This window comes from Sardina pilchardus, chromosome 9, assembly GCF_963854185.1.
Source record: "Sardina pilchardus chromosome 9, fSarPil1.1, whole genome shotgun sequence".
In the NCBI taxonomy this organism is placed as follows: Eukaryota; Metazoa; Chordata; class Actinopteri; order Clupeiformes; family Clupeidae; genus Sardina; species Sardina pilchardus.
The window spans coordinates 10,110,873-10,132,101 of NC_085002.1; the positions used below are offsets into that span (position 1 = coordinate 10,110,873).

Consider the following 21,229-nt stretch of genomic DNA (forward strand, 5'->3'; position numbering starts at 1 on the left):
TGTTGGAGCACGCTCACAATCAGAGCAGAAGTGAGTGCATGCAGCATTGCTCTTCCTCCCTAGCTGGCCTCGCTCACTCTCCACTGATCAGCCGCAGTGCAGGGCCATTCCCTGCCGGTGTCAGCAAACTGTCGAACCTATACGCAGATCCATTTATAAAGTCTGGGTTCTGATGTCACAGATGGTCAGTGTAAATAGATTCTGGGCTGAGATCACAAGTATTTTGAAGTTCCACACTGGCGTCGGGTGTAGGCCCATCCGTTCTCTGCTGCCCAGCTGGAAGCGGCGGATTTCTCACCTCAAAGGACTTCTGCCCCACATCAGACAGCTTAATGTGTGCAAATGTGCACACATGTGCTCTGTGTACCTTAGCAACACAAAAATAAAAGAGTATTTGCCAGTGAGGCGTGCATGTATTTGCCTGGGCTCAGGGAACCTTGGAGGGTTGAGAGAAGAGTTCCCTCAGTTCATGTACAACAGTTTGGGTCAAAATCACATGACAATATAAAGGCTGAAAGTCACATCAATACATTTAGGATTCTCATAATGATTTTGTTTCATCTACTGATGGTCTATCCATATGGTCTATCTATTATCTACTAAGGCTTGGTGAAGTCTGGATGACCTGACCATAATGGTCCTGTCAAGTGTCAACTGTGACAAAATATATGTTAAAATATAGGCTAATTCTCTGTGAAGCACAAACAACTACAGGCCTGTTGGACGGGAATTCCATGGAAGGGAAGGAATGATTTGGGCATGCCTTCGCTGCCAGCTCTAGCTAATAGCTAGACTAAGTTCTTTATATTCCATGATAAGGGTCTAACACACAAACAAAATCGCATAATGTATGATACGTCCATCCTCTCGTGTGACTTGAACACATTGTCAGAGTTGCACCTGCGGAGTGGCTCCTTTGCACGTTTATCGTTTCATTGTGAACAGAATACAGCAGCCACGGTGCCTCTGCCATATCCCCACCTAAGGCGCGGTTACCACACTGCAACCACCACCCAGCTACGGAACAGAAAGGACGCCCCCTTTCATGCAAGCTGTGCAGAAATACACTGATAAGGTCAGTTGATAATCTTCGTTTAAAAGTGTAACATTGCAAATTGCCCAAAATAATTTCTGTATCCAATGAATGTAGAACGACAAATCTATTTTTTCAACTGAACTGCATGTCCCTTTTTTGTCCTAAAAATGCATGCCTGTTGACTACATACCGAACATGACTGGTAACATGGGAGACAAACAGAGTAACATCCTGTAAGGTGTAAGGTTGAATAAAAAAATTACTGGCTCTAACCACACTGCAACCACCACCCAGCTACCGGTCAGAAAGGACGCCCATTTCATGCGAGCTGTGCAGAAATACACTGATAAGATCAGTTGATCATTTCCGTTTAAAACTGGGTGGCCAGTCTGGCCACCTGTAACTTTGCTGAGTAGCATCCGTCACACACAAGGTCTGGAGGGCCATACACACACTTACACACACACACCAAGATCTTATCACATTATTTGTGTGTGTGTTTCATCATCAGATCTTAATCATCGTTTAGTGGTTTGTGCTAGTAGTAGAATAAGAATAAGAGGCTATAGTAGCCTAGGCTATAGAGGCTAAGTACCAGAATTGCTCAGTTTTTTTTTCATCTTAAGTTCTTACACTTAACATATTCCAAGATGTCTTCAGACCCTTACATGTCTCTCACAAGTGCTCAGGGTGAACTTGCTCTCATCTGTGAAAAGCACAGGGCGCCAGTGGCGAACCTGCTAATGGTGTATTCAATGGCAAATGCTGCTCAGTGCTGTAGCTTCCAGAGGCCATCGGGCCCTCAGGCCACCCTCATGAAGTCTTTTTCTAACCGTGTGGTCGACAGAGACATTTACACCAGTGTGGCCTGCTGCAGGTCACAGGGTTACTGTTCCTTGTTGCACAAAGGAACTTTTAGTTTCACCCTGACCATTTCTCCCTGCAAGCCATTCCTCGAAACTGTTGCTGTTTGTCCCGACCACTACTTCCCTTTTTAATTTCACCTTTCTGGAATTACATTCTATTGTCTAACTGCATTTCATTGTCTCAGCCAGTATCGTTGTCACTGTACTCTAGATTCGACTTTGTTGGTATTATCTAATCTAATCTTGCACTGGTTCGCACTCAGTTCCCTTGCTCTGACAGTTAGTCTGCTGACTCACAATAAATGCAAGGAAAAAACACCACAGAGACACAGCAATCCTACCGGTGCAACGTTTGTAGGCTCCAGGTAGTGACTTAACTAGTGAAAATTCAGTCAAGAAGGATAAAGATAGAAAATGTGTCAGTTACCACCACCTGTAAATCCATTCCTGTTTTGGGGGCTGTCTCATTGTTGCCCTATTAGTGCTTTTGTTTTTTGTTTTTTTTTGCTGTGTAGTAGTATAATGCTTCAGCGAAGTCGTCCATCCCATCCCATACTCTTCTGCAGTCGATCACTTCCAGAGGTGGGCACAAATTCATCAAAAAAGATTTTGTTACAAACTGCAAATGGAAATATCCCCAAAAGTCAAGAAAAACTATTTTCTGATAAGCAGATCAAAACGTTTTTTTCATCGGAGAGGTCTTTGCGTCCGTCTCCTCCATTATTTCTGCAGACCTTGGCAGATGCTATCCCTTATAATCTAGCTTCTGTACCATTCCTTCAGAGTCAATTCTACTTCTGTGATTTTGGAAAAGCCTGTAAAAGTCTTTTGCAAAACTCACAAGTGTAAAGCATTTATATAACTTATATGCATCGCTTTCTGGCAGAACTTTTACAGGCTTTTCCAAAATCACAGAAGTAACATTGACACTGAAGGAATGGTAGCAGAGAATATAAGCCATCAGGCAAGTGTTATTTAAATAAACTCCTGGTGTAGGCTACTTACAAACTTTCCCATGCCAGACCCTTTTTGAACTATTGTAGAAGCTTTATTTGATTCTGCCCATAATTAGTGGGGTAATTTATGAGACATAGCATTGGTTCCGTTAGCACTAAGCTATTCGGCTGAAAGTGCACACTCGAACAATGTCTGACCAAGTGGAAAAAAGGTTTCTGGGGAAGTGTTTGGCTCAAGGTCGCGGTACAAAGAGCCCTAGGCCAGACAGGTATAACCATTTCATGGGATGCAAAATGTAACTATAACACAACAAAATTGATCTTTTCACATCCTGGGTGACAAGACCCAGCAAACATGCCTGTGTGGGCCCACAATGGGCAATTATGGGTTTACTGTGGGCAAGTGTGGGCAGGGCAAACCCACACCAATCCCAAACGGGCCCCTAATGGGGTAGCCCATGCGGGGCCCATAGGTGTTTTCCCCTTTGCTACCCCACTTAGGATTTCTGCGGGCAAGCCCACTGTGAGTTTGCCCACACTTTGCCCGCATTGGCCCCATAAGGGCAGCCCATGCGGGCCCCACAGCTGTTTTGCCCTTTGGGGCCCCACTTAGGGGTTTCTGTGAGCAAGTCCACTGTGGTCTTGCCCACACTTAGCCCGCATTGGCCCCGTAAGGGGAGCCCATGTGGGACCCACAGCTTCTTCCTTTAGGGTTCCCAGTAAACCCCAGTAAACCCACACCAGTTTTGGTGGCTTTTCTACGGTTTACCCGCATTAGCCCCCTAAAGGCCTAAAGCGCAGCCCATAGAAATCCCAATGTTGAATTTCTGTGGGCAACTTATTGATTAAGATGCTGGTCGTAAAGAAGCTTCTTTTCATACGTGTGCACTATATATATATAGAAAAAGAACATCAGCCAACAACCAATAATTTCAGAATTTAAACAGTCCAAGCAATGTTGAATGCTGACGGCTGCAGTGCCAAATCAATTTGGAAATTTCAATGCAGTTTGTATGTTTAGGTAGCCTGGGCTCGCCCATACTTAATGTCACGCTGCACAAAATTTTGCGAACAGTCAGTCTGGCCAAGCAGCCTATCCACCTCTACCATTTAAAATTTTCGATCGGGAAATCCAATGAAAATCAAGCATTACTAACGGCCCGGTAAAGGCAATGACGCACTAGTAGGCATGTTAATGGGGTTTTGCGAGATGCCTATCGTTGTGGTTGTTTTACATACGTCAGAGGAAAGAGTGGTGTGATTTCACGACGGTAATGGGGCCCACAGTGGGCAGCCCGCAGTGGGGCTACTGCGGGCCCACACGGGCATGTTTGCTGGGGATGTCCTCATTTTCCAGGACATGTCCTTTTTTTGAGACCTAAAAATAGTCCAGGATTTTGTTCTTCTAGTGCCTCAAATGTGTTTACAGCGAATTTGCATCGTGTTTCTCTCTGTCATGGATACAAATTAGACTTTTGTGGCAGTGTTTTCTCGTGTCCTCTTTTTCACAAACCAAAAAGAGGACACACGCACATGGTACAGTAATTGGCCTCACCTACTTCCACTGAATTGGCAGTGTGATGTGTTGGACTGGGTTATTGCACACACAGAAAAGTATATCTATTAGCTAATTTTCAAAAAGGCATATTTCCTTAAGAGACTTGACAGACACTAACATCCATGGGTTTTAGCCTCCTTGCTAGCAGGCTATAGCCTTGGGGGCAAATTAGAAGGATTGAGCCCAGGCAAGTGCAGGGTTTAGTTGCACAGTCAAAAACATGGATATTAGAAAGCCAGATAACATGTTGTCTGTTGGGTTCTATTATACATGAACACGGCCGCCATATTGCTGGAGGCAAACACATTACTGTTTATAGGCAACACTTGCAATCAGTGACATCTGTCTGATTTTACAGTCCTATATTTCTCCATTGGGCTCCAGTGATTGTTGCCCCCACCAATATGGTGGCACTATTTACATACGTTCTGGAACCCAATGTGATATCCTATCTAGCTTTTTAATATCTATGGTCAAAACTTCACACAGCCTAAATGCACCACAGTTTTTGACTCATTGTTTTAAGATTGTTCCAGAATTTCTGGCTACTTACTTAAAATCCAACATGTCTGGCACTGTAATTGTGCATTATTGTCACATTATGTATTTCATAATACTGAAAGATAGACAAGTTATATTGTGTGCTAAAGCAGCATAGCATTAAAGGTAGAAAAAAGGGCATATTTTGGTGGCCATATTTGAAGTCAGTTTGTGGCCACGATGGCTATATGTTTGGGGTCTCTAGGGGTACTATAACTTTCTAAACTTCAAAAACTGAATGACTCAGGTAAAAATCTGGCCTTAACTGCTGTACAAATGCACAACTGTATAATAATGGAAAAGGATTTCAAGTGACAAAAATGGCATGAAAGTTCTAATTTTAAAAATACGTGAATCTTCGCCACATAACATCTAGGCCTTCCAAAAAACTAAAGTTCTGCAGGAAATAAGCTCAAACCATGTGTCTAGCATCATGGACTCTGCTCCAATAGTCATGTTCTATCTCTGCAATAAACAACCTGATAAAGACTGGCAGCTGCATCACATAGAGGGAGACAATAAAAAATAATTCAACATGAACTGAGCCACCTTTATAAGCAAATCAACAAATGCATAGCGTCAGTACTTTGCTGTGTACATGGATACAGATACCTCACACTAGACTCTGCTCCCAAACTGTTAGCGTATTTTTCTACCAATGACATTTTAGGCCCAAGCTCAGTCTTCCACATAAACACCTAGAATTAACTTGAATGTCAACCTTCTCTGCATTATTGAGATACTGAATTGCTGAAGCCTCCCTGGTTATAACTCTTGCCTTTCAGTTTAAAGATCTAAGATCTAAAGATTACTTGTATCATCATCACACTTATGCAACTCGGATGACAAAAAGATAGCAAGTCATTTTCAGCCATTTCTGCTTCCTTCCCAACAGGAAAGGAGCAGTAGATAAAAATCAATTGCTGAAGAATTTGAAATATCAAACTTAAGAAAAAAGGCATCATGACTGTTGGGCAGTGCCTTGTTAAACATTGCTTTTCTTGATTGAGGTGTATGACATACAGTACATATATGTAACATTTATTTGTTCACATAACCTACTTGTACATGATGATGAGATAGGCCTAACTATTAGCAAGAGATACATTTTTGCCAGACATGCCAAAAAGTTGCCTAAAATGGTGTAAAATGCTCAGTGCTCAGCATTGTGTGAATTAGGTGTATTCATCCTTCGGCCTTTGTAGGCCAGGAGTACTGGGTACACTTGACATTACACTTCAGTCCAGCAGATGGCGTTAATGCACGCCATTTACAAATTGTCAAAAAAAAAAACCTCACAGAAGGAGAAGTGTTTGCAGGCCTGTCAGGGTGCAGGTCTTTTGTCTTTGGTCCCTTCTCAACCTCTCTCCTCGATCCTCGATGCTCAGTCCTCCTGGCTCGTTCTCACTGATCTACAGTATAAAGAACACTGGATCTATCCCATTTTTGCCGCCCCATCATTCTTTATCTAGATCAGTGGGAACGAGGACCGAGGAAGGAAAAGAGGATAGATAAAAAGACGAATGAGAGAGGCCTTTTTTGTCCATCCATCCTCCCTTCCTTTCCTTCCTTCCTCCTGTCCTAACCCCCCCTTCTAATTATTTTTTGTGAGGGAAATAAGGAAGGAACGAATTGAAGGATGAAGTAATGAAGGGTTGACAGATATGAGAAATGAGATGTCCTGCTCACTCACGCATCACTTTTAAGAGACATCAATTACTGATGATAGAGGAGTTAAGTCTTTCAGAGATGATAGATGAACGAAAGATGTGTCCAGGAAGTGCCTCACAACAAAGGGACACCAGATTTTAAGAAGGCTCGGAGTGGAAGTTAGAGGGAGGGAGTTAGAAATTCACACCGTAAATGACAACTTTCCCACATGGGTCAAACCTCACAGGTTGTAATGATGATATTCACATGCTCAAAATGCATGTTTGGCATAGCGCCACCATCTGGCAACGGATAGAATGGCAATTACAGTCTGACACATGATTCCTCAGTCAACACACTTCCTCTAGGTCAGTGGTTCTCAAAGTGTAGGGCGGGCCCTGTCTAGATTTCTAGGCTAGCGGGCCCCACTAGTGGGGAATAGAGACACGACAGGTGGGGGGAAGAACAAGAGGAAATTCGGGGGAGATTTTGTGCCTATCTTTAATAATGCCTTTCTTTGTTGAGAGATCATAGATTCAAAACAAAATAGCCACACACAAACATAGGAGTCATACACAAATCAATCGACATATTAAAATGTCATCCGATCCTGCGGACCAAGACAGGAAAATACGTGGAACCAAACCAACCACACACATTCACACACCCTACCTCCCCTACTCCGCCAAGGCTGAAATCAATGGTTACCATGGGCGACAAATCATGAAATCAGGCAACAATATCATCCCTCTCAGTCTCTACTCTGGGACAGAGATTTGGCCCCAAGTGTAGCCCAGGGACTCCCTTATGTCATTGAGTTTTGTCATCAGCAAATAGTTTCATCCACACACATAAGGGTAGGGATATGGACCTCCTAAGATGAAAAGAAGGGCAGGGGGGTCATGCCACCCAACTCCGAAGTTTGCTGTCTGTAGCTGGTTTGCCCAGGTTACGATGGAATTTCAGTTGATTTTGTTTGTCTCCTCAGGCTCAACTCCTTGACCTCCTCAAGCTGGTAATTTCGGTGGTGTTGCTGGTTGAACTGCCATACCAGCTGGTCATTCTAGTTAACCATGACCATCTTACACCAACAATGTCAAGCCTGGCAGGCTGATAACACCGGCATGACCCGCTTGTTGTACAATGTTTTGACTGGCTGAAAAAAAATCAAATCTACAGTAGGCTACTTATTTTTGCAGTGCATCTGCAACATATTTTCAGACATTCAAATTGCCACTGCTCTTTTGGTGCATTCTTTTTTCTTGTTTGAAAATAAGCATTACGTATTTGTCAGAAAAATAACTTAAAACATAGGTTTTGAAAAGGCAAAAAAAAAAATGCAGATTTGCACTTCCGTTTACAGTAAAACAAAATAGACCTACAAGAAACACTTTCAGCTGCAAGTTTATGGGCCCATAATGCTACTTTGAAACTGAAGTTTTAATCTGTCACTGTTTTCCTGGCAAATCAGGTTCGTTTTTAGGTTTTGAAAACTTTTCAAGCTGAAAATGTGTAGATGACACACTGTCAACATTTTTAAAACTTTGAAAGTTGGCTGAACACTATAGTGCTGAGTTTTTTTTTTTTTTTTTTTTTACAACTTATCGAAAATGTGTGAAGCTTCAAAAATGTGTTTCAGTATTCGGTTTTAGTTCAGCATTTTTTATATTATTATGCTACATTCAAACTTTCAAACACTGGGTTTCAACTTTTTGGATCTTTGGATTTCAGTTTTAAAATGTCATCACTGGCCCCATAGAGCAAGTACCCAGGCCTAAGTCCTCAACATAATCTGAACAGTGCTTTATGTGCAAATCATTTGCTGCTGTAGTTTGTTGTCCTGTTTTACAGCTGCAGGCAGGTATGGGAATATCATCAGACCTCATGCAAGAAATAGCTGTCCTGTACATTTCTGAAATACCCGCTAGGCGGTGTCTTTTTGTAAAAACTTTTCGTGGGTTCTTCTTCTAAGTTCATATAATCGAAGCCCATATTTTATTGTAACCACGTTGGTATAATTGCATATAAAATGATAGCAATAGTAGACTAATAGCTAAATTTCATTCCTAAAACATGATTTTTCCCATGTTCAACTGGATTTGCTAAGGGGGAGGGCGGAGTAGGCTGTGACTTCACACGTTTCTTGCGATGCTGTTGTCACTCATTGTGTCGGCGCGATGTCTCATGTCCCCTTTTAGTTTATAGCCTAGGCTACTGACCATACTCGCGCAAATGGATGCAAATCCGGCCTTTTGCTTGTCTCTTCTTTACCGAAATGATCCTATTTACTCACTGTGTGCCTCCGATTTGATGACTGCCTCTCAGACAGTCAACAATAAATTTGTGAAAGAGCAGAGACAACTCATGAAGGTAGGTAACATTTTCACTGTTTTTTTTCCAGTGACGTTTCTGAGGTTAAAACCCACGCACACTAAGCCCAACATATTTTTATGTTCGTGTGATTTCGTTAAACAGAGTAAAACTGGCTTGTTATTTTTTGTGTGCTATGTGTAATGTGGTTTAGCTCGAACCGTTCCTCAAATAATAATTAGCTAGTTTGTAATTCATTAATATTGAGTTCAACCTGAAGGGTTCTGAATGTGAATTGTGAGGACCTAGGACCTATTAGGACCTTGGCAATTTTTGTTCATTTGTCTTTGTGTGGAGAGATTTAGGCAGCTACCGTTTTTCACTCTGATATTACTGTTATGAGACAGTGAGGCTGTGTTGTATATTGTAAAAAAAAAACATAGTAGGCCGATATATCAAGACGTGATAATGTGTGTATTTTTACTTTGTGCAGAATGCTTTCATAAGAATTTTCCAATCCCTATCTCAAAATTAGTATTGGGAGAGTCACTTCTGTTTGGCAACCCAGTTGAAAGAATTCTGGTCAGAAGCAGGCAGAGGCAGTACACCATTGTATTCTAACAAAGGGTGGCGGGTGAATGGTCTTTCCAGGCTCTTGTTTTCTTCAATGCAGCAAAGAAAGAACAGTCTGAATGCAGTTGTGACCAAAACTGTCACTTTTCTTGAAGTTCAGTTACAGGGCTGATATTCCTCCGGGGTGCCTCATCTCAAGTTGTGTGACATTAAAACATGCACTCAAAACATATCCTCAGTGGCCCAATTCTTGAGACCCCCCAGTTTTATTTGAATGTGGCTGCTCTCAGTAAAGGTCAGCTCGGGGTCATTTAACACTCAGCAGTGCAGGGTAATCTCTTTTTTACACCACCAGTCTAGCCCCTTGTCCCCCATTTTCTTTGTAGTGTTCTGTCATGTCATCTCTCTTCCTGTTTGTCTTTTCTGCTGTCCATCTTCTCATGCCTTCTAAAGACCTACACTCATTTCCAAGACATTCCTCCTTCATCCTATTCATGCTTTTCTTTCTCTCTGTACTTTTTCCTCAGTCTCCAGTTGTCTTGTGTTTGTCTCTTCCCCTCCTATCTCTCCAGTCCTCGTCTTCTATGTTCTTTATTGACCTAATCTGTCTGTTTTCTGTGTTGGCTGTTGCACCCTATAGACCCTGAGGCAGCTGGAGCATGAACGCATCACCCAGAAGCGGCGGCTGGAGGAGGAGCAGAAACAGTTTGCGTTTGTCATGACCAAGCGGCTGCGCCCGCGGAACATCCACGCGTCTGTCAGCGCAGTCTCGTCGGCCAGCACAGTGTCGTCGGCCAGCGTCTCGTCCCTCCGGCCCGCCAGATGTATCCGCTCGGCCCCGCCAGCGCTGTCCACTCAGAGGCGAGGGGCCAGTGGACGAAACAGCGAGCCAAGACTCACCACTACATGTGGGCAGTGTGAGATGATGACCCACTTATGCCACTTGACCAGATCTCTCCACATGGACTCAGAAGACCGAACCAAACCAGCGGTAAAATATGCAAGTCTTTCATAATATTACCCATTATTATGAGGCGTATGAGAGAAATCTGAGGGATTTTAAATCTGAGGGACCCAGATCCTGAAAAATGATGCACCCACATTCTGCACACTTACCACTGCAGAAAGCATCCATAGAAATAAAATGCTTCATATCTAATAAATACTGAGCACTTGGTGGCACTGTTTAGTCTTATTTGACTAGTAATTATCACTCTAGAATCCTCCAATAATGACTGTAAATTTAGACTATGAGTGAGTATCGAGCACCATCAATCATATCAAAATGCTGGCAGAAGAAGCAAAATAAATTCCGTTGATACCTCTTCGTTCTGCTTACATGACCTGCTGTCTGTGCCATTGTTGTGATAGTAAAGTGAAACATCCCTAACTATCTCTTCTTTTCTAGGTTTTGAGAGGAGGTATTGGCAGCTCAGACGGAAGAAACCGGCAGCATGAGAGCCAACCCCCACAAGGGCGAACGGCCAGGAGCTGTCCACCATCACTGCAGAGGAGGAGGGCCAAGCACACAGAGACAATATGCATGGACATACACCATCAACAGACTGAATAGTGGGACTTTTTCTTATGCGATTATAAGCCACTAGAGAATTGTTGGACATTGTATTCTCATAGGAATAGCTAAAATAGATCAAAACCTACATCCGAAATGTTCAGCAGTAAAGAGAAAGACCAAGGATTTCAGGCAGCTGAGTTTAACTCATTTTCTACCTGGCTCAACTCAATTTAATCTCAAATCAGCATGTGTCATAGAAGTACTCAACTACTCCATCATTATTGTAAATCATTTGAAATGTCACAGTAGCTACTAGCTACAAGTAAAAAAAAGCAAATAAATGAAGGCAAATATTAACATAGAATTATTTAATAAAGATCTACCACAGATGGTTATCTTCCACTAGAAGACAACAATGTATTCATTTCATGTGAATTCACATGGTTTTAATTATACACTTACATAAAAATTAAAATGTCTCTTTATTCATAAATCTTTGGAGCTAACAAGCTACTTACTGCCTATTAAATAAAAAATATTGTGTTTAATATTATCACCTATATTCATCATATAAACAAAGGGATTTAGATCAAATGTCTTGTTTATGTAAGATTATTATCTAGATGGTCATCCCAAAAATATTGAATGTTCTGTCCGTATGTCTGTATATCTGAAAAGCCTACTATAGGTATTTGACTTTGACGGGAAACTTTCATCACTTTCATCCCAGGAATTCACCAAACGTCACTGAGAGTTGAGCACCATTCTAAGATTTGCAGGAATGTGGCACACCCTGGACAGTAGTATTTTCTTCAATTAGAGTTGTATTAGAAAAACAGCGATTCTTTTGCCGACATGTTACCTCTCATGACCTAATCCCTTTAATCACACACAGATTCAGGGAAAACTGCTCCTCCTTACCAGTCCATGTTCAGTTTAAGATTTTGTATATCAAACACTTTAAGACAGACCAGGGCAAGCAGGTACCACTGGCCTCAAGCATAGCCTTTACAAGTCGTAACACATCTCACTCACTTCAAGTGCAAGGATGCTTGTCTTTCATGAAGAAGTTTGCAGATCTCACAACACCTATTATTGAGTTTAAGTTCGTTTTCGAGCGGGTTTGAGTGTAAAGAGACCTGTTTACCTCAATTCCTGGCTGCATCCTTCTCACTATCACTGATAACACCTATGCAACGTTGACTGGTCTGATAGTTACTACTGTAATATACAATATTATAACGCCCAAGAAAATGAGAAAAGACCATGGAAAGAAACACTGAAAACGCCACTAGCATCAAGAAGGCGTGCGCTGGCATTTTAAGGTTATCGCGAATGTCTCTCGCCTCGTTCTGTCTCTATTTCTTGGGAGATAACTAGTCCATTACCTTGCAGTGCCTACAATCTCCCAAGCCTGAACGTGGTGACATCACTATGTATGACGCACTTGGATAAATCTTTCTCGCAAATGCCAGACAGTAGGCTAGCGTTGCGCATGGTTTGTCAGGGGTGTGAAGTGTCCGTTGTACATCTAGAAAATATGGGAAACACGCTAAGTGAAACTAAATGAGCCATTAAGAGAAACAATTGGCAGCTTAATATTGATAACAGGAGAACTACATCGACTCTGGTGGTATCGAAGCAATAAAAACAGACTTTGACTTGTGCGCCCTGGCGTAAAGGTGGACGATGGGAGCCGTACTAGGGGCCTTTTCTGTCGCAAGCTGGGTAAGAAAAAGAATAAATATTGATAATTGTGTCTCTAATAATGAAGGGTTGTTTAATGAGAGTGTTGTCAAGCAGTCGATGACAACACCATATCAGCGTCATCTCTGCAACAGGTTGTGTCGGCTAGAAAAGTCGGGTCGTTATAGACTATTACCTCAGTCTTTTTCGGATTATTTGGGGTAAATACTGATTGGGTTTCTAGAGTTTTCTGAAAAAATGGCAGGTGTTTTATGAGTGTAACAAACAGCTTTCGTTTGGCAGTAGGCAATCAGACCTGTCAGATTTACCTTCCATTTCTATAGCGAGCGCTTCACCAAAACGGCAACTATCAGTTCGTTGAAGTTTTCAGAATTTTACCAGAATCACATTTCCCTCAGCCAACCATGAACGACAAGTTTATAATTAGTACGCTATAAAAACATTATTTGCTTTGTAACTCATAAACCTCCAGCAGACAGTCCTGTTGGTACATGTAAATGTTTATTATAGTTCAGTCTCTGAGGGTGGAATTCGCCAGACTTTGATCCCAGCTCCCAGCTCCCAGCGTGCTTTGGCTGGGACAGATTTACAAGCATGTGACGATACCACGACATCACAGCACTGTGATAGCCTATAGTATATTCCATTTAGTGTGTTAGAGGTTTTCAGGAGTGCTTCATTGGTATTAGGGTGTGTGAGATACCAGGAGAGATTCATTGTTATGAGCTTGACCTACTACAGTGTAGGCTACCTGTGGCGGAACAGACGACCTCGGATTTTATTGGTCCGTCAGGATTGCGCTCTACCTAAACCGACCTTGTGTGTCTGACGACGAGATTAAGTTGTTTACAATCTCTTAAAGCTCACGCGTTGATTTGATGACTGGGCAAGCGCGTGTTTGTTGGCTAATTGAATTACAGGAGAAAGACCCACTGCCCTCATTCATTTCACCGCAGAAAAGACGCAATTGAAAGTGGCAGTGTGACATAACAGTGTCATAGAATTGACATCGACCTATGACATTGACCAGTGTTTCATGAAAGACTGACATAAAATGTAACCTATATTACTACACACACACACACACACACACACACACACACACACACACACACACAGTATAGATATTCGATTAGATTATTAGATTAGATACACTTTTTATTGTCTGTTCCAAAATGTCACAGATTTTTTTCTTTGACAAGGCTCACATTTAAAATCATTAATACCCTACAGACACAAGACAGGGGCTGTGAAGTGTTCATTTGCTGCTATTCAGAGTGGCTATTGCAGAAGGGATGAAGGATTTCTTGGAAATGTTTTTTGGGCTAGTGGTACATTATACTGTCTATTGTGGGAAAAGGAGAGAGTGTGACCACCTTCTTCTTTTGTAATGTGAGTTTTCTGTGTTTATCGTTGTTATTTCAGATTCCATGTTTGTGCAGTGGTGCAACGTGCCTCATGTGCAAATGTTGCCCACGCAGCAAGAACTCCATTGTGACGCGCGTCATCTATGCCTTCATACTGTTGCTAGGCACCATCGTTGCCTGCATCATGCTGTCGCCGGGGGTGGACCAGCAGCTGAAGAAGGTAGGCCTGCCGTCTGAGGGACCTCTCACTAATTTGTGCACAAGAACTGTTTTTGGGAGGGGTCACAGCTGAAAGTTTTTCTTTTTACGCACCCAAAGACTTTATAAAATTCGGAGTTTGAGCGCATCTGCCTTTCTGATCATAGCTGAAAGGAACCAGGCTTCATGTCTAATTGTAGAATTTAGTATGCACAGTGAACGGTCTCTGATGAACATCCAAGTAAATTCAAAATGGTTTTCTTAATCTTGGCCTGTATTTGTACAATTAGTGGAAGTGAAACTTAAACAAAACACATTTAAATGGGAATTCAGCCCTATTCTCCAGCCACTCACCATGTGAAGTTATGTAACAAATAACACCCTCTGTCCTAACAGATACCTGGCTTCTGTGAAGGAGGAGCAGGCTCGAGCATCCCAGGCATCCAGGCCGCTGTAAACTGTGAGCTTTTCGTGGGCTATAAGGCGGTGTACCGCGTGTGCTTTGGCATGAGCATGTTCTTCCTGGCCTTCTCCCTGCTCATGATCAACGTGAAGAACAGCAGGGAACCCAGAGCGGCTGTGCATAATGGGTAAGAGGGATGGGAACCGACTATCAGGTTAACATGGCTTCACTGGCATCAGTTAGCACTAGTTTAAATAAGAGGGGTAGAACATTTATAACATAGCCTTTTACCAGTAAGTTAAGGGTTTCTCTATAAGGGTTATGGGTTTAGACGTTTCTGTACAGTATATATGTGTACAGTGCATATATTAAAACAGCAATTACTATACTGTGCTATAATGTGTAAAATTCAATGACATAACCAAACGGGAACTATTGCCTTGATTATACCATTTTCCAAATGAAGTGTTGTTAGGTAGACTAAAGCAAACCGTACTTCTCAGGCAGTGTGTCTGCATGAGACGGTGATCATACTATCTCAGTAGTGAGTACCCATTCCTAACACTGTCACATGATAAGCATGCTGGGTGGTAGCAACAGGAAAAGCATTTTAATCTCACAATACAATGGGTCACTAAGCATCACATCCCCAGGCGTCCTGGCTGTGAAACCTTGTTTCAAGAACCGTTATGGATTCCAACCAGTTAAAGGCCTCCGAGGAGCAGTGCAGAGACAGAAGATGGGTTACAGTCAAAAGTAACTCTGAAAAAGTATATCTGACTCTCTTTTGCAGGTTCTGGTTCTTTAAGATTGCTGCTATTGTGGCGATAACTGTTGGTGCCTTCTACATTCCCGAGGGGCCTTTCACTCGCAGTAAGTGATACACACATTTATAGACACATTTACAATCGAAATGTTACTTACAGTAGACATTTAGTCAAAAGGGATGTTAGAAACTGTAAACAGAAATGTGAAAGCGTGCAAACCCATTGCAATCAGGAAAGACCACAACCATTTTACCAGAATGAATGAAAATGATCTTGAAGACTCACTATGGTCATATTTCAATGCAGCATTTTATTAATTGCATAATGGCTGGAAATAACCAAGAATGTCATGTTGCTCAATGGCAATTACATATTGTAATAACGATGTCATTACAGTATGTTGAAATGATACACCCTTGATTGGAGTCTTTGTTTGGTTCTGTCTCCTACCGTGCTGTTCCCTGCAGCGTGGTTTGCTGTGGGAGGCTGTGGAGCCTTCTGCTTCATCCTGATCCAGCTGGTCCTGCTTGTTGACTTCGCTCACTCCTGGAACGAGTCCTGGGTGGACAAAATGGAGAGGGAGAATGCCAGGGCCTGGTATGCGGGTAGGTAACAAACATAGTGGAAACAAACATATTTGTTAAAGTGTAAAGCTGTTATGGTTTTGTAATGATTTAAAGGTGGATAAGTATTTGGAGAGTATTTTGTCATGAATAAAATGGCAAGGACTTGGATAATTTCACAATGGGGATGTAAGCGAAGAGTTCTAGGCTGCTATCTTGTGACTTCGACCTAGTGTCCCACTTCCTTCAGGCAAAAAGACAGATAAGGGTGGAGATGGGACATAGATACCAGAGAAAAGTCACTAAATGTGAATTGTGGTCACTGATTAGGTTAGGTATTAGGGCATTGTTGCATTGTAGAAAGAAATGTATATGCCTGTTCAACACAGATTAATAATGTAAGTATTGTGCATAGCACACAACACAGGTGTGCCCCCTGCATGTTTTTACAGACCTTCTCTATATGGGGTCATGGGGTCCGTTCATACGCCTAGAATGCAAAGTCAGTCAGTGTGGCGTGTGAGAGCTTTGAGCTGACCTACCGCTGTTTGTGCTTAGGATCTTGGTAGCCTATTAAAAGTATTGAATTAGATTTTGTGTAGTTATTAAATTAGCTTTTTTTTAGACTATAGACGCAACACTTTGCCTGTCATTTAAATTAGGGCCATTGGGATTTTATGCTTGCCACTTGGCCTGACACTGGGGGAGCTTCAGGTCAAGACTGTGTCTGGGACAGGGCAGTCGAGGACATATTGCAGTCTATTCATATGTTGTGATGACCTGAGACCAAATCTCACTGGTGTTCTGTCTGAACTTCCAGCCCTGCTCTCGGTGACTGCACTCAACTACGTCCTGTCTGCTATCGTCATCGTGCTGTTCTACGTGTTCTACACCCAGCCTGAGACCTGCGCCCTCAACAAGTTCTTCATCAGCTTCAACATGCTGCTCTGCATCGTGGTCTCCGCAGTGTCCATACTGCCAAAAGTGCAGGTGAGAGTGGGAGCTCTGGAATAAACATGGTGGTGACCAGGTGTAACTGCTCAGCGCACACTTCAGCTCTATATGAGTTTGAGTTGAAGAAAAAGAGATCTGCAAAAAGCATAACACCACTGTTTTCAAAACAATGCTTTAGAGCTTTGTGAAATAGTTGGAGAGTTCTGTGGATTAGTAAACGAAAACACAGTTATCACACAAACCTTCTAGATTATGTTTTCCATTAGCCTGAGTAAACCCAGACTAACCTGTGAGCAAATTTGAATTTGCTCTGCAGGTCTGTCTGGAAGGGATCCCATTAACACTTGTTTCCCGTCTTATATGACTTCCAGGGGCATAACCTAGCCTGGTCCTACCATACTTTCGTACATTCATAATGTAATGTTTTTTCTTGCGAAAACCTGTGAATATAGCACAGACCCAGACAACGTACTGAAGGGAAATGAAAAGTGAGCGGAAGTACGAGGGAAGGCGGAGACAGGCTAGGTGTAACCAGCACTGAAATTAAATTCAAACTGTGCCACAGCGATACAAAATATGACCGTCGCTCAGTCCTATTATACATTATCCAAAGAAAATACACATCCATATCTGTTTAACCCTGTCACCATCAGTGTAGCCATTGGTTGTGATGAATGCACACGGTTGTGATTGGATCCTGGGTTGTTGGTGATTTGGAAATGGGCATAAATGGAATCTTTCCAGACTGTCCTGTAGAGATTCAGGTTCATCTTGGTTCACCCAGGTTCTTAAATGGTTACTGAAAGTTAGTTTACAGAAAGTTACTTTTAGGTTCAGACAAAAATGAAAGAAATCAGTGCTATTAGATATGGAGTAACTTTGTTTTTCTATTGACCGGTCTCTTTTAGGAATCTCAGCCGAGATCTGGACTTCTCCAATCTTCCATCATCACCCTCTACACCAATTACCTCACATGGTCTGCCATGACCAATGAACCAGGTGAGACACGGATCACTGTGGGGAGGCGGGGGCCCAGGGAAACATTCGTAGACAACACTTTCTCCTTATTAGGAGTTTTACGCTTGGTCTTGAGAAAGATCTAAATCCTGATTTTTTTACTCTCATTTTGTACATAAAACAGATAGCAGCTCATTACGTTTGCATAGAGTGTTTTACAATGTACACCTCTGTTCAACACCTACCAGTCCAACCTGGGTGATGAATAGCAGCCATTTTGCACCAGAATGCTCAGCACACACAGGCTTGAGGTGTCCAGCTAGAATTAGCCAAGACGCTGGGGAAGCCCCTACTTGCAAAGCCTGTCATGTGATCTTTAATGACCTCACCCAGTGACTCAGGAGCTTGGTTTAAAGCCTCATCTGAAGGAGGGCATCTCTCAGTAGCCGTCGCTGTGCTGTGGCATTATATAGACAAGACTGCCCCCTACTGGCCCGCACCACTTCCAGCAGCAACTTGTTTTTCTGGGATTTCTCATGAGGTCTTATGTCCAACATGCCCACATCTACATTTGATGTTTATCATAAATGAGACTAGTCAGAACAATCATTATTTTTGTCCTATGACAATATATTGTTATATTGGTTGCCTCCTTATGAAAATGCGTCATTGTCAGCTTTGGATGTGAGTCACCGTCAGCCTCCCTCCTCTTCCTCTCTGTCTGTCTCTGAGCAGACCGCACCTGCAACCCCAGCCTGTTGAGCATCATCCAGCAGATGGCGGCCCCCACCATCGCCCCCCTGGAGATGGAGAACCAGACGGCGGTCGTCATCATCGGCACGGAGGAGCCCATCCCCTCCTCCCCCTACCTGCAGTGGTGGGACGCCCAGAGCATTGTGGGCCTGGCCATCTTTGTCCTCTGCATCCTGTACTCCAGGTGAGTCAGGGTCAAAGGTAGCCTGGCTAGCGCCTACCACTTCTCAAATGAGACGTGGTCTGGCAATCAGACGTTCATTTCCTGGTATTTGAAAAAATGCCCAGATCCGTTCATTGGGCGCCACGGATGTCTATCAAATGCGTCGGTGCATAGCTCATCATGGTCTTGCTTTCTCCCCTGTTCTGTGAGTGGCCACCAACATCAGGCGAAAATGTGGGTGTTAGTTTCCAGACTGCCTTAGCAACGTGAAAGAAATCACCGCGCAAGGCAGGATGGGAACACCCAGGCTAGGTCAAAGGACTAATGCCTAACAAATGCGGCCCCTCATATTAATTTATCCTGTTGTGTGATGTTAAATAGATTTGCTTGTTGACGGCCACTGGGAAATACCCTACCTGTAACATCTTTCCGATGTATAACTCAAATTAGATTAATTTAAATGAATTTAGATTACATTTATGAAGAGTCTTGAATTCCCTGACCATTGCGTTTGCTGGTCTAATGTTGCTTCTCAGATGCTTCTGTGTTGCACTATACGTAACGTCACACATCTTTATGCGTGTATTTGATATTTGCAGTATCTAGTCGTCCAACACTATGTTTTTGAACAAGCTGACCTAAAATATAAAACCTTTTTAAACACTTTTGTGTTGTTCTGTAGTTTTGATGTCATAATTTTTTTCTACAATGATGTAAATTGAGGAAACAATTTTTTTTTTATATCTCAGTGTGTCCAAACTTTTGACTTGGCCTGTGTTCCCTATTCCCAGCATACGGTCCTCCAACACCAGCCAGGTGAACAAGCTGACCCTGGCCTCCAACGACTCCTCCATGACGGAGGAGAGCTCCACGGGGATCCCTGAGGACCCAGAGGTGGAGAGCGGGGCCCCTCGGCGTGTGGAGGACAACGAGAGGGAGACGGTCCAGTACAGCTACTCCTTCTTCCACTTCATGCTGTTCCTGGCCTCCCTTTACATCATGATGACCCTCACCAACTGGTACAGGTGGGTTGGCCCTTGTGACGCGAGAACGCAAAGTCGTTTTGTAGGGGAGGGATTTGAGGGATGAGTTAAATATAATGAGATTAAATTATATTCTAAAACAGTCAGTGAGTTATAATACTGTATAATAATACCTCCCCATAAAATGGCATAAACGGGAAACATAGTCCCTCTGTAATGGATTCATTCTTGCGATTTTATTACATGGCTTCACTCAAGTTGTCCTGACAGTCTCCGGTTTTGAACCCCCAACTTTTTACAGCTCTGCTTTGATCATGTTTAGGGTTCATTTTTCATTTTCATCACACAGCTTCAACTCAGACTCCCACTTTTCATGAATGTAGTTAAAATGTGTAAATGAGTAAGATGGAAACCAAGCTATTGACAGTAGTTGTTATCCTTCTTTCCTGGAGGCATTTAACATTTTTCTTCATTTCTTGTGCCTCTGTTGTCCAGTCCGACTGCAGACTACAATGCCATGACCAGCAAGTGGCCCACTGTGTGGGTGAAGATAAGCTCCAGTTGGGTGTGTCTGGCTCTCTATATGTGGACACTAGTTGCCCCAATGATCCTCACAAACCGAGACTTTTCTCCCAGCTAACCTGTTACTACTAGACTTTTGTCCCAGCTGTTAGGATCACTGGATGTCACTTAATTTTGTATATACTAAGGTACAAGTCATTTATTGTAATTTTGTTGCCAAATGAGTATGAATCATTTCTATGTTTATTTTTGTGAAGGACTAGACAGAGTTGTTTTCACTTCAATATTTTTTTTTTTTACCTTTTCACTGACTGTAATTCAGACAATATCTGTGTGTCATGTCTGAGTTTCAGAGTTGGACCAAGCTCTTAATGTAAGTTTTTCCTTTACAAGGGACTTTGAATAATGGCCTGTTTGATACAAGTTCTCCTTGTATAAGCCAAATGGATGGCTTTGTTGGTATACTTTTAGTAGAATTAGTAGATCCAAAGAAAGCTGCCAAAGTGCAGGGTTTTATCGTATTGAGTCCATCACTTGAAACTGCTGACACTGGGTCCTATTCCTTTCAAAGTCCCCACAGACTGTCAAATGTTCAACTTGCATCTCTTTGTGCACTTACTCCAAAGACAGTATTGATTAAAAGTCATTATTTAATATGCTGTGATACAGTATCTACATGATTATTTACTTTTGAATGGTTAATGCTTTCAAATTGCAATGTAATGGAGACTCATGTTGCTATCATATTTAAGCCTCGGTAGTTTGCCAATACGCCTTTTTTGCCTTACCTTTGGATGTTTGTATGCTTTATGTTGTGAATAACAAAGAAATGTAAAACTAGATAATATTGATTGTAAAAAAAAGTATTTTAGAACTTAAAGCTACTT

At 42.3% G+C, this 21,229-nt stretch overlaps 2 protein-coding genes across 2 annotated transcripts; both read left to right on the forward strand.

Annotated features, from left to right (window-relative positions):
• Positions 1-8,653: 8,653 nt before the first annotated feature.
• Positions 8,654-11,440, forward strand: LOC134092356 (uncharacterized). Its single transcript, XM_062545153.1, has 3 exons — positions 8,654-8,976; positions 10,130-10,480; positions 10,898-11,440. The coding sequence occupies exons 1-3, from the start codon at positions 8,839-8,841 to the stop codon at positions 11,060-11,062; spliced, it is 654 nt and encodes a 217-aa protein (XP_062401137.1). The 5' UTR covers positions 8,654-8,838; the 3' UTR covers positions 11,063-11,440.
• A 1,034-nt stretch (positions 11,441-12,474) lies between these two features.
• On the forward strand, positions 12,475-20,664 carry si:ch73-267c23.10 (serine incorporator 1). Its single transcript, XM_062545674.1, has 10 exons — positions 12,475-12,733; positions 14,138-14,299; positions 14,674-14,867; positions 15,474-15,553; positions 15,915-16,052; positions 16,831-17,000; positions 17,873-17,963; positions 18,657-18,858; positions 19,629-19,862; positions 20,316-20,664. The coding sequence occupies exons 1-10, from the start codon at positions 12,695-12,697 to the stop codon at positions 20,458-20,460; spliced, it is 1,455 nt and encodes a 484-aa protein (XP_062401658.1). The 5' UTR covers positions 12,475-12,694; the 3' UTR covers positions 20,461-20,664.
• The last annotated feature ends 565 nt before the right edge of the window (positions 20,665-21,229 follow it).